The sequence below is a fragment of the Saccostrea cucullata genome, unplaced genomic scaffold, assembly GCF_032062105.1.
Source record: "Saccostrea cucullata isolate Sc308-1 unplaced genomic scaffold, CSIRO_AGI_Scuc_v1 ctg615, whole genome shotgun sequence".
NCBI classification, from domain to species: Eukaryota; Metazoa; Mollusca; class Bivalvia; order Ostreida; family Ostreidae; genus Saccostrea; species Saccostrea cuccullata.
In genome coordinates, this window is record NW_026926389.1 from 152,451 (window position 1) to 165,533 (window position 13,083).

The 13,083-nt window shown below is 32.3% G+C and overlaps 1 protein-coding gene across 5 annotated transcripts; it reads left to right on the forward strand.

Annotated features, from left to right (window-relative positions):
* Positions 1-637: 637 nt before the first annotated feature.
* On the forward strand, positions 638-12,803 carry LOC134271526 (valine-rich protein-like). Of its 5 annotated transcripts, none has more exons than XM_062753725.1 (24): positions 638-767; positions 3,058-3,072; positions 3,404-3,436; positions 3,570-3,581; positions 3,903-3,953; positions 4,175-4,252; positions 4,518-4,541; positions 4,654-4,737; positions 5,319-5,348; positions 5,768-5,845; positions 6,333-6,356; positions 6,534-6,575; positions 6,702-6,719; positions 6,940-7,005; positions 7,263-7,298; positions 7,469-7,480; positions 7,779-7,808; positions 7,938-7,979; positions 8,619-9,488; positions 10,271-10,297; positions 10,764-11,204; positions 11,308-11,322; positions 12,400-12,429; positions 12,670-12,803. In XM_062753725.1, exons 1-23 carry the CDS (start codon positions 734-736, stop codon positions 12,402-12,404), a joined length of 2,067 nt encoding a protein of 688 aa, XP_062609709.1. In that variant the 5' UTR covers positions 638-733; the 3' UTR covers positions 12,405-12,429; positions 12,670-12,803. The 5 variants fall into 5 exon arrangements, with proteins under 5 accessions (XP_062609709.1, XP_062609710.1, XP_062609711.1 ...); XM_062753726.1 differs by having other exon boundaries at positions 8,685-9,488; XM_062753727.1 differs by lacking the exons at positions 10,764-11,204; positions 11,308-11,322 and adding an exon at positions 11,718-11,742.
* The last annotated feature ends 280 nt before the right edge of the window (positions 12,804-13,083 follow it).

The window sequence follows — 13,083 nt, forward strand, 5'->3', positions numbered from 1 at the left end:
GTAAGAAGAAATTGAACAATTAATAATAAACCAAAGTTTGTAATATAAAACTCCATTCAACCACAAGTTACACGATTTCTTTTTCATTGTAAACGTGTGGTTTATTTCCAAGAAAGAGATGAACAGTTCTATGATTCATTTTAACATTTGCTCTTGGAAAAGATATAACCTTTTTCTCCGATATATTATGTCCAATCGAAATTTCCAGACCTTTCGATTAACTGTAATATTATCTTGACAGCTTGCCTGTCATTTTTCTCGGTTGAACGTAATTAACATCAATAATCACGCAAGAGAGGCGCCTTAGGGGGAACTAAGAACAATGGCAAATACACATAAAATAGCAAAAACACTAGTTAAGTATCACATTCTTGAAAACAAAAATCCAGTACTCAATCAAATAAACGAAGTAAAATATTCCTGTCTTACATTTTCGCTAATAATATGAATATATTCACCATTTAAACAACTAATGTAAGAATATGTAAATGACTCCAGCACGAAATCTTGCCATTATCATATCCAGTCACGCCCCCTAATTTTCATAATGATGTAGGCGTGACAGGAAATGTTTTGATTGACAGTCCTAAAGGAAATATCGCATATCTGTGGCCTCCGATAGGTCATGCTGGGAATTTAATGACTCGGTATATATACTTTCCTCTGTAATAATTTGTGCTAGACGGGAGCATTTGAAAAGGACTTGAGCGCGCATTGTCACAAAACTCGGACGATGCTGGCTGTATTATTCCTCTCGGCTCTTATGGGTAAGTGTTAAGAGCTAGTTTTATTTTCATTTTCAAAATTTAAAAATAAAATGAAAATACCCTTTTGAATGCAGAAAAAAATATGCATTCTTTCAGTGTTAATATTGTTCAGAAAAGTGACTTCATGAATCAAAATTAAATGTACAGATGTAAATTTAACCTACCCTTTAGGATTGTATGTCATTTAAATTTAAATTTTTGCTCAGTGTTACATTTAAGTTTAAAGATTAGAAAATATATTTTATTTGAAATAGTATGAAGTACTTTTATTAAAATACATGTATTACAATAATAATTCAGTTTGGGAGAAAAATTAGGTCATTCTCAATTCAATGTGGCGCAGTGTATTATACCCTTTCATTAATTGCTGATTATGCAGCCCGTTTGGTTGAAGTCCGAAGGCCGTAGGGTTATTTTTTATTCGGACCGTGGTCTAACATCATAACATAAAATACCTGGATGTCTTTAACATAGCTATTAAACCGTCACATAGATTGTGGTCCGGCCGTTTTGAAGCTTCAGTTGTAGGAATGTTGACAACTGCAACACTTGGGCCTATAAATCATGTCGGACTCGGCATTCTGCTAATACTGGCCACGCATGAATAGTTATCGATGGCCTCATATGGACTGTTTGTTACATTGGTTGTGGTGTGTCTCGTTGAATTTTTCTGTAAATTATTTTTGTATTGATGATTGTATATTTGGGGGATATAAATTTCTCCAGTAAATAGATTTGATATTTTTTTCATTTTTTTTTTAATTTAATCACAGTTACCTGGATAAATATGCCTTTCAAAGGTGTAAAAAGCTTTATGATTTAAACCAAAAATCTTCAAAACCTTTAAATTCTGGTTTGGCCGATACCTTTTCAAAATCTATTTTCTCTCATAAATTTGATATCTATATTCAAACTGGTGTTCTTTGCAATTAGTTACACCCAGTCATATACTTCTTGCCTTATTAGAAAAATAAATTGAAGCTTTACTTCAAATGAATTTTGTATTTCTAATAAATGACAATGTCATCATGTTCTTTTAAACGCTTTTTCTTGTACATTTAAGATCAATGACATTAAGTGTTTGTCTTAAACTAATAAAAAGTCCAGAATGAAAGACCCTCCCACCTTTCTACTCTTGTGTCTAATAAATACCTTTAGTTAAAAGTGAATACGTTTATAAAGTTGTACATTTTTTTTTTTCGTGGAAACAAAAATGTTCTGCTTTTTCATCCAAAAAGGAAACGGAAAAACAAAAACCATTGAAGCATTAGATTTGCATCAATTACGCATTTCCTCATTTTTATTTCTACTAATGTAGAGTTCACTGTGCCGATTCATTACTGATGTCTATTTGATGTTAAATTCAATTCAACAAACGAGATTTTGAAAGAAATATTTGACTCATGAAATCTTGTAATCTTCATTTGAAATCTGCTAAAGAACAGGCGGAAACACAAATATTCCTCGTTTTTACATCTTTTTGTGGTCAATTTCCGTTTAAATCATGATTTGTTTATTGCTTTAACATCTAATTCCATCACGTGTGATTTTTCACACACCAAAAGCAGACGAAGGTAGAAAACCGCTAGTTCAACCAGACAGCGCCCCCTAGCGAAAAATTAAATTGATGGGTTTGTCTAATTGATGTAAGAGGTGCCTTTGTAACTGCTGGACGAAAACATGGTAATGCGCTTGTTTACAAGTACTTAAGACAAAGGGGAGGTTTCAATTCTGCAATCGAGGAATTTCGTACAAGACGTCGTTATGTTTTTTTATTAACATCAAACGCTTTGTTACGAATGACCTCTTGTTAGAAACATCAATTGTTAAGGCATGTAATTTCAGACATGTAATTATGCAAAGCATTAAGTACAAGGTATACGTTACCTGATGGGCAATAAATAATTTTTGTCTGATTGACTTGTACTGAATAACTTTTTTTTTTGAAAGATTGCGGTCAATTTCGATTGGACTTAGTATTTTTTTTAAATGTTACCTTTTATATTTATTTGACAATTAGTGATATTTTGGGATCTGTTTTGACTGCGAAATAGAGTAAATCATCAAATGAAAATTACGAAACTTCTTTTTTTTTGTACTTCTACTCATTAAAACTTATGTTTTAAATAGATAGGGAGTATAAACTTTTGTTTTATTATTTTTAAAATAAAATATGAATGTATTAATATATGTTTAACAATAAAGATTGGTTATTGAAGAATATAGTAAATGGATATCTTTACAGCATACGTGTAAATTAAATAAAGATTTTTTTGTTTTATTTTTACAGGCCTCGCCATTGGAGGTAAGCATACACACAGGGAGAGAGGGGGGATCCACTGCAGTTTAAATTCATATTAAGCAAAAAAAAATAAAAAAAAAAATAAAACCAATCCAATTTTAACAATAATGCTACTGTAGTTAATTTAATTTTTAAATTTGGAATATACGTTTAAACCCCACCCCCCCCCCCCCAAAAAAAAAAAAAGAAAAAGAAAACATGAGACTACACGTATAATTGAACTGACTATGTAACGTTCCGATTTCAATAGGTGTTGTCGCCTCATTGCCAACTTAATTAATCGATGGTTAATTAATTTATTTATCTTTTAATCCAAATTACCTTTATTTGACAGATCCATTGCCACCTGTAAGAAAACACACAGAGAGTAAGTATCTTTTGTAAAATTTAAATTTTTTTTTTAATTCGAAATGATAAGTTATCTTAAACATTATATGAATTGTTTTGAAAAGGTAGATGTCTCTTTTATTTGTTCATTTCTACCTTTTTGTCTTTTTCAGTCATCCATGTTCGTAAGTACAGGATTTCTTTATATCTTCTTTCTCACACTAGTGATTGAGTGTAAAGAATGGAGGTGTTTCGATCATACGTAGAATTGAAAGAAATTCCGCAGTGGAAACTGAAAACAACAACCTTCTCTTATTCAGAAATATTAATTATTAGGAATTGATATGACATATATTTATTTCAAGACATACAAAGAAAGAGATAAACTTCTGTTAAAACAAATTTTATTCATTTTGTTCTATTTCTATTATGTTCGTTTTTGTTACAGTGATTCTTAATTTTGAATACTTTGAAAACCTAATTCTTACCTTTCTTTTTCTTTCTAGCCGCTCCTAAGCCACAAGTTCGACACGTGCCCGCCCTTCAAGAACATCCCAGTAAGAAAAAAAGATTTTTCGCATTTTCAATAACAATTTCAATGAACCTGGCATTCTTAAAATCTAACTGTACACTCAATTAAAGTTGATTTTTAAGATCTAAAAATGACAAAATGAAAGAAATAAAAAAAAATTTAAAGACGAGGTGTCAGTGTTTCTTAAATATTATTAAATGCTGATTGTATATTTGATTAAATAACATTCTTAATCCCTCCTTACAGAACAAGTAATCCAACATGTTCCCATCAGACAGACAGTCGTCAAACAAATTAATGTACCAAGGGACATCCTTCGTGAAGGTAGGCTCTCAGGGAATAAAAAAATGGCCAGATTTTCTCTTTTTTTTTCAGAAGATATGATACACTTCAAATCAGTTTTTTTTTAATATATATATGCAAGATACCTTTTTTAGTAATTTTTCATTTTATTAGAGATTTGATTATGATTTTATCATATCAAAGTAGTAAAATAATGTCAAGGCTAATAATTGCTTAGTTAGGACCCTGTGTATACGAAAAAAAACCTTTTATATGACTTTGATTTTTCTTTATTTTTCTTTCACAGTGCCGGTTATCGTCGAAAAGAAATGTAAGTAAACACACTTTTTTAATGGACTACAAATCGTACCAAAAATTAATTGAAATCGGCAAAAAAAAATTGATTTAAGTAACTTTGATTGTCTTTTTCTATCCTTTTTTAGTGATTTTGAAGCAGCCACATATTCGTAGATTCCCCATCGATGTTAAGAAGACTCTGTTGCAGCCCCATATTAAACACGTACCACGTAAGTTTTTTATTTGGTCATTTCTATGGTTCATACAACGACGTTGTCAGCAGATACAGTTGATCATCAAGTGAAATGCTGACTGACGTTTTTCATTTTAATTATAAGGCTATTATTTCCACACTGAATTGTCGACAATTTCTTCTGATCATGACAAGGAGCACACGGTGTGACCGTTTGACAAGGGATGCTTACTCCTCAATGGCACTTGATCCCACCTCTTATAATTTGAGGTCCGTAATTGCTCTGCTCAAAATTTTTATTGTTTTAATGACTTTTGAGATTGGAAACTGTTCATTATCTCCATATATTTAATTCACCTTAATTTTAAGTCTGTAACAGAATTTTTTATAAGTCATGAAAGGTAAACATTCACATAGATGAATGAACATGCACAAATTGATTTTCAGGTAAAACAGTCACAGCCATTCATGTGTTTTATTTCCAAATAAAAGCTAACTATAAACAGATTTGTTTGGGCAAAGAAAAGTTTGACTTAACAGTTGTTCAAATGTAATTTTGAATGATAAATATTGTTATTACAAATAAATAAAGCCTATTTTCTTTTTGTTTCTTTTCAGAGGTCAGAGTTAATTACCGCAAGAGGCCATGTAAGTACAAGAAAGAAACATTATATATACAGTCATCAAATATTTGTAAAAAATACAAATCCATTAGAAACCTTATGTCAAACACCAAAGCAGTGAAAAAAGCGTCACAAACTCCAGCTTTAACTTATTAAAGCATACAAAACAATTCATTCAAAAACATGTTATATTTACAATAAAAAGTTAGAACTTTGACAATTTAGAGACGTTGAGGAAGTGAACGATTTTTTTATATTCGTAAAAGTTTCCACTTGTCCACATTCCTTTTAAAGAGTACTGACAAATACAAGTAAATCACCAAAGTTTTCTGTTCTCCTTTTAATGATTATCCATAAAAGTGAATCCTTTTAAATGTTATTTTACAGTTAACAATTTAACTGTTTTAAGGCAGGTGGGATGATTTTTTTTTTATTTCTTTTTAGATGATGTCTGGCACACGAAAACTGTGAAGAAGATCATCAAGGTCCCACGCCCATACCCCGTCGTCAAACACAAAATCGGTAAAGACAATCTTAAATCACTACATCCTTATAACAAAAAACACGAAACAAAGACAAAAAATCGGCCCAAACAACCTTAAACTACTACTATCTTAAAACCAAAACAGAAAACAAACACAGAATTTGTACAAACAACCTCAATGTTCTACTACCGTAAAATACTGAAACAACCACAAAATCGGCTCAGACAACCTTAATGTACTACTAGTTTTAAAACACAAGCACAAAATCGGTAGGAACAGCCTAAATGTACTACTACCTTTATGCTACAAATCAGTGTTTTAATAGGTGTTTCTTCGTCATTTGGGATTTTGGGAGTTTCGGGGGGGGGGGGGGGGGGGGGGGGGTGATAATAAGCCAGCGTAGAAAGAAATCACTCGGATACTTTTACTGAAAGCTTTTTCAAGAGAGAAATGCTGTTTGAATAACGCATTGCTTAAAATCAATTTAATTTTATGAATTTATATTTATTTATTTTTGTTTACAGTCACAAAGGTGCTGAATAGAGTTGGTAAGTATTTAAAATAAAATCTATTTTTACCTCATATAATTTCAATACTATCCTTTTTTATTTCCAAAACAAAGTATATAGGTTAAGAAAATGAGTTTTATGAAAAATATAATGGATTAAAATACGAGGTTCCAGATAAATCATCTGAAACTAATTTCTTTAAAATATTTTTTTCAGTCGATGTCCCACACAAAGTATACAAAGACAAAGTTAAAGTTGGTAAGTTTACCATTATTTGGTGCTAAAATCATAGATTCCACAAGATGTATATTTCTTGATTTTTAATCATTCTCATTGACTGATGTCAATTTATATCTCATTGATCATTTATTTCTTCTTTTTCAGTTCAAGTACCACAACCCTGTGAGTAAAAAAATATCGAGCACTTAACAAACCTTATTCTGAATATATGAGAAGAAAAATAATTTATTCCTGAAAATGACAAAACGCATTAAATATATAATACATAAGAACGACTTTTAATAGGTCGATCGTATTATAAATCGATTATCGTATTATCAAAGTCATAGTATTATTCGATATTCTTATATTGAAATTTAAATCATTTCTATTATTATAATAGTCAAGGTACAGAAGGTCCACCACAGAAAGATTGATGTTCCCATTGAGGTGCGCGTACCCGTCCCACGTGAGTATTGCCACTGGCAACTTGATAAATAATCTAAAATACATAGCACAATTGAAGGTTACGAAATTACCAATTGCAAAATTTCACATCAAGTAAATAGAAATTCTAAAAAAGATTAAAGAAATCATGAATTGTGAAATTATTGTGAAATGTTAAAGGATATATGATATTAAATGTAATTACATAGCAAAAATTAAGGAATGTCTATTGCTGTCTTAAATTTGCTTTGAAAATATAATTTATCTCTTTTTTGACAGGTGTCAATATAAAAAGAACACAGGAGGTCCAGAAAGGTCAGTTTTCACATTTAGTAATACAATTAGCAATTTTCTTACAAATCGTACTAAGATTTAACAAAAATATTTTCAAATTCACTTGACTTTCACAAAGAAAACTAATTCGTTAAAGCTATGCAGACATCATTCTTTATTTTTGTTTCATTCATGTCTTTTATTCTTTTCAGTTCCTATTGATGGTAAGAGAAAATGCTGATGACGAATTATCAGATGTAAACATGTACATCAAGCTCTAAGTAGAACAGGCTTTTAAGCTGCAGGAAAAGCGTTTATTTTCAGATGAATAATACATTTTTTTGTCTTTTTTTTCTTCTTTTTAAAAAAAATGTGCATTTTTTAAATATGAAATTTTAAATCTTAAAGCAAAAAAATTACCTTATTTTATTTTTTTATCATTTGAATAAAAATTGTGAAATTTATTTTTTTACATAACGTATTTTTTATATGTTAAATTTAACACTTGATTTGCCTTTTCAGTCACTGTTGTAAAGAAGGTCGGCATTCCAAGTAAGTTGATATTCTTCCTTGATCAAATACAATGGAAGAATGCTAATTTATTAAAAAGCATATAAAATACAAATAGCTGTTATCTAAAAATTGAAAATATCAACTCATTTCTCTTTTTTTTAATTAAAGGAAAGACAACATTGACTGAAATTGTTCCCGTACCAGTGAAACGTAAGTATCTAGACTCTTCCTTATTATCCAAAATCAAGAAATTTTTAATGGTTTCTTATAATAAGTAATAGAAAGATTTTCGTGTAATGTATTCTTTCATTGTCTATATTGAATAATACTTCAACTTTTACTTTTCTTGAAACATTTTAATAATATTTGTACAATATATTTTGAATAATTTACTATTACCCTCTATCTGCGAACCCTGAATAAATTCAATATGTATTTTACATATTTGTGTGGGGAAATTCACTCATAATCATATAACGGATCTTTTATATACAAATGATCTGTCCTGATAATGGTGATGGCAACTTGTTCTACTTTTGTAAAAACTTTTACTTCCTTTTAAGGTCTTTACATGTTTTATGTAACTGTTCAATGCATGCAATCTTTTTTCATGTTTGGTGTTTGGTTTATATATATTTTTGTCAATGTCTTTTCAGTCACCTTTCAGCCAATCTTGTATCCCTGTTTGAACTTTATAACCTATTTGTTCTTTTTTAAATCCCTCGCCTGATTTTCTTTTTCATGTTTGTGTCTCTGAATTAATTTGTTTACCTATTTTGTTCTTTTGTAATTATCCCGAAGTTGAATTTTTTCAAACTTTGACCTTTGAACTTGCCGCTTGAATTACAGCAGAGGGATGTGGCCCGGATGGTGTAGATTGTGGAAGTTTTGCTTCTGCTAGCTCTGTCGTTACAGACTCAGTAGGTGTTGGAGGAGTAGCTGGGTCTGGTGCTGCCCATCTTGACGACGTCTTTGTAGGCGGATCAGGCTTCTCTGACTCAGTAGGAGTTGTAGATGGTTCGGTAGCAGTTGGTGGTGGAGTACGCACCGTTGTTGATGAATCCGTAGGAATGGTTCCAGTAATCAAGAAAGTCCGTAAGGTTACAGTTGGTCCGTCAGCCCCCATTGTCCGTCAGGACATCCGCACTACTGTAGTGGGAAATACTGGCCCTATTGTCCGGGGTGACGTAATAGAAGGAGAATTGTACGGACCTGATTTACCTGATCTAGCACCTAATGTTGGGCCTGGTGTAGGTCCCACATTTATTGAGAGCTCTGTTTCTAGTCGACCATCAGTTTTGCCAATTCCAACAGAACCATACCTTCCCGGAGGTCCTGGATTTGCTAGGGACGGTGGTATATATGCTGATGTTCAGTCAGGTATTGGTGGTGCAAGCGGTATATATTCTGATGTAGGGCCAGGTTTCGATGGTCCCGGCGGTATATATACTGATATAGACTCAGGTTTCGGTGGCGTCGATGGTTTATATTCTGGTATTGATGGAGCCGGTGGTATATATGGAGACTTACAGTCAGGTTTTGGAAACTCATTAGAACTTCGAGCTGATGGATTCGGGGGCGGGGCTGGTTCTGCTGACCTCATTGAGAGGACCAGAACTACCACATCCGGTGGTGGTGGAGGAGACATTGTATACCAGGAGAGGAGGTCAATTCCTATACTGGTGGGCGGAGACGTCCAAGGACGAATTATTAGGACTGGTAAGGTTGAATCACAAATCCCAATGTACCCACAGCAGCTACTTTCCAGAACATTATATCCAAGCCTCCAGGTGATATATATGTATCCTTAATGCATATTATCTTTGTACACAAATATATAAGATATATTTCCAACAGTTAGGCTGTTCAGCTTTTCCTTCCCTTTCTTCCTCCTTCATTGACTTTTGTGATTATCAATGCACATGGTTTATATATGGTTTGCTTTCAAATTTCAATTCCAGGACATGCTTTTATCTATAATGGTTTGTGGTTCACAGTTTCCAGGATAACGGATGGTTTAGAATGAGCGTATACTATTCCTCACCGACAATTGAATATATTGAACAATTGCATTCTATAATCTATATCGACTGGGAATGCAGATTAATACTGGATCAAATAACTACTTATATATGTTATCAAGTGTAATGAAGCTTTTATCCTTGAACAATCCATGTATATATGCACATATGTAACTACCTCTGCACTTTTCTTTTTTGGACGCAAATGTCCAGTTGCAGTCTTCAACTCATCATTGATACACCCATGTATTTCTTCGAGCAATGTTTATTTCCCGCTTTTATATATTTTGTTTTTCTGTATGTATCAATCTTAGCCCTATGATTTTTTCCCATTTTCCTGCATGCAGTAGACATTGCTTTCTTGGTTTGTTTTTCCTGTCTATCATAGATCGTTTCGATTTTTCGTTATAAAGAAATTGTATCATATGGTATATGATCGCTTTAAAACTTGTCTATTTGATTTTTTTCATTATCTTTCAGATGGCGGTGGTTATGGCCCTAACTATGGTACGTTTACATCCAATTTTAGAAAACATGAATTTTAAATTATCATCTGTTACCCATTCTTTGAATCAATTATTATTGACAATCATCTAAACTAAAAGTTTTTTTTCATTAGAAAATACCTGATGAGTAAAATATGAAAAACAAACATATCAGAAGTCCGTATTGCACTTTTTACAATGGATAAAAACTTTATAGGAATATTGGCTTCAAGTATAATAAAATTTTATGGATTTTTATATTTTATTTCTATATTTATCTCTTCTTTTTTTTTATCTAAAACGTTATAAGGAATTTCCATAAAATTTGATAATTCCTCATTTTCATCACCTTCCCTTCTGCTTAAGGCAACATAACCTCATTCATTCTTTTATTTCTGATCTGATTTTACTTCTTCTTTCATTTCTCTTCAATATTCATTTCTCTTCAATATTCATTTCTCTTCAATATTCATGTCTCCTCAAATTAGATGATTCCGATAATGACGTCGCTGTAGCTAGTGCCTCTGCAGGAGGCTTAATCGGAGCTGCAGCCAGAGGCCCTATAGGGGTCGGGGCTGCAAACGGAGGCGCCTTCGGGGTCAATGCTGGTGCCTCGGCCGCTGCTTCTGCTGGAGTTTCTGCTGGGCAACTTGGCCTTGGCTTTGTGAACCAAGGTGGTCATTTCGATGCCGGTATTGGTGGCCATGGGGCCATTGATGCCCCCTTTTTTGGTGGTGACATAAGCAGTGCGCAAGCGCAAGCCCAAGCCCAGGCTCAGGCTCAAGCTCAGGTTTTTGCCCAAGCTCAGAACTTTGCCCTAGCTCAAGCTCAGAGTTTAGCCCATTCCCAGGGTCACGCTAATAACATTGGAGATTCATTACATTCTGATTTACAGTTAGCCAACAATTTAGCATATGGTGACAATTATGGTAAGCTATTGTAAATTAAGACAACGAATGAAATAGAATTCAAATTCTTAATCACCCGGTCTCTAAAGAAGAAACTTTAATCATTATTCGTGTATTTCTCTAGATGTCAACAAATATGGTAAGATTGATTGTTGCCAAGGTTTTAAAAAGCCGCTCACGTGATTTCGAATGAAAAACTAGAATGCCAGCACATGCGCTATTTTTCACTTTTTCGTTTTTAAAACAAAGCACAACTGATAACCAGGAGTTTGATACTGATCTGGCCCACAGTTGCACTGCGCTATGTCCATCTGCTGCACATCTTGTTCGCTGACACCCAACTTTCTATTTTCACTTTCTACTTTCTATTCTCAACATTTTCTGCTTCATTTATGTCCGCTTCATTTTCAACAACTTTTACATGTATGCAGGTATCTCTTTCATCTTGTTTTCCCCACCACTTTTACACTTAACAGAAATCATCATTTTTCAATTATACTTTTTATGTAACAAATAAAGTTGCAACTTTTTTAGGTGACATCAATATTCCGGTATAACGGTAAAAAACCTCTGTAAAAAGCTGTCCTTTATCAGACCTTAATATTCACCAAGGCTTCAAACTTATTATATCTTTATAGGAAGAATTCTTAAATTCTTTCAGCTTTAATCCTGTATTAATCTGTGTACGATTATCCACTCCCATGCAAATATATGCATTAGTAAACTATACAAAGAGATATTTCTTATTTTCATCTACTTAGATCCTTCATGTTATACTCATTTTTGATGTAAATAAGCATATGCTCTTTTGTGATTTTTGACATCACACATTTATGCGATATTTTTCTAGAGTTGAGGGACATTTAAACATTCAAATAACTTTCATCCATTGTTTTCACTACGCATTAAGCACAATCACTTGTAATTATTGCATTTTGCACACGGTTTTCAGTGTTGATTTTTTGTTTTCATTTTTTCTTGAAAATATGTGTCAGGTTGTGGAACAATTCAAACAATCTTTATATGAAATGGATTTTTGCTGTTCAAACATGTTAATGTGTTAGCCAAGAATTTTTCAGCATTTATTTTCCCAATACTTGAGTTTGTAAAAAAAAATGCAACGTTTTTTTTTATTCTAAAGTTTTCCATCTATTTTGTATTCTTTTTATTTCCTATGTTGACCTATATTCTTATTTTTCTTTTAATTTTTTTACAGCTTAATAAGGCTCTGATCTCCGAGCCGTCGGTAAGATTTACTTTCCCTTTCACTTTACAATTGTTTTCAATACCAATTTCTTCAAAATAGGTCGATTATATGCAAATATATTCATCAGCATAATAATTTTATTTAATCTGATAACCTAGATCCAACCAATTCTAAATCTTTAAAAAAAAATATTTTGTTAAAAAAATAACAAAGATAAAAAATAAGTTATATTGTCTTAAAAGCACGAAATATTTAAATTTGTTTTTGTTTATATTTTAGGGTGCTTCGGCTCTTCTTCCTGGGTTTGAGACACCATTGTACATTACTATAAATAGAAACATATTGACATTGGCTATTTCAGTGTGTAACATTCATCCTCGGGCGTCTGAATATATTTTATTAACAAAACTTAACAGTTGTTGTTTGTTGTTTATGGTTGTGTGTGACTGGTCGACAGGGGATGCTCATTCCTCCAATCTGTTATGTTTTGGAGGTCTGCGATCTTTAATTTCAAAGACACCAAGTTTACCTAAAGATTCTTTAAATAGTACAGATAATACCTTAGATCCATGAGCGATCTAATGAAAATGAAATTGTTGAAAGAATAAAGTATTCCAGCACCACAACAAAAACATTTCCTTATGAGACAATCATGTGAAACATGACACTTGAATTTCATTCAAGAAAGATGTA

What these genes read in the sequence shown, in the direction of transcription:
- LOC134271526 (XM_062753725.1), top strand. Translation starts at nt 734, where the DNA reads ATGCTGGCTGTATTATTCCTCTCGGCTCTTATGG. An exon ending in AAGGGACATCCTTCGTGAAG is followed by an intron (nt 4,253 to 4,517) that starts GTAGGCTCTCAG and finishes TTTCTTTCACAG; the next exon opens with TGCCGGTTATCGTCGAAAAG. An exon ending in GGTGCGCGTACCCGTCCCAC is followed by an intron (nt 7,006 to 7,262) that starts GTGAGTATTGCC and finishes CTTTTTTGACAG; the next exon opens with GTGTCAATATAAAAAGAACA.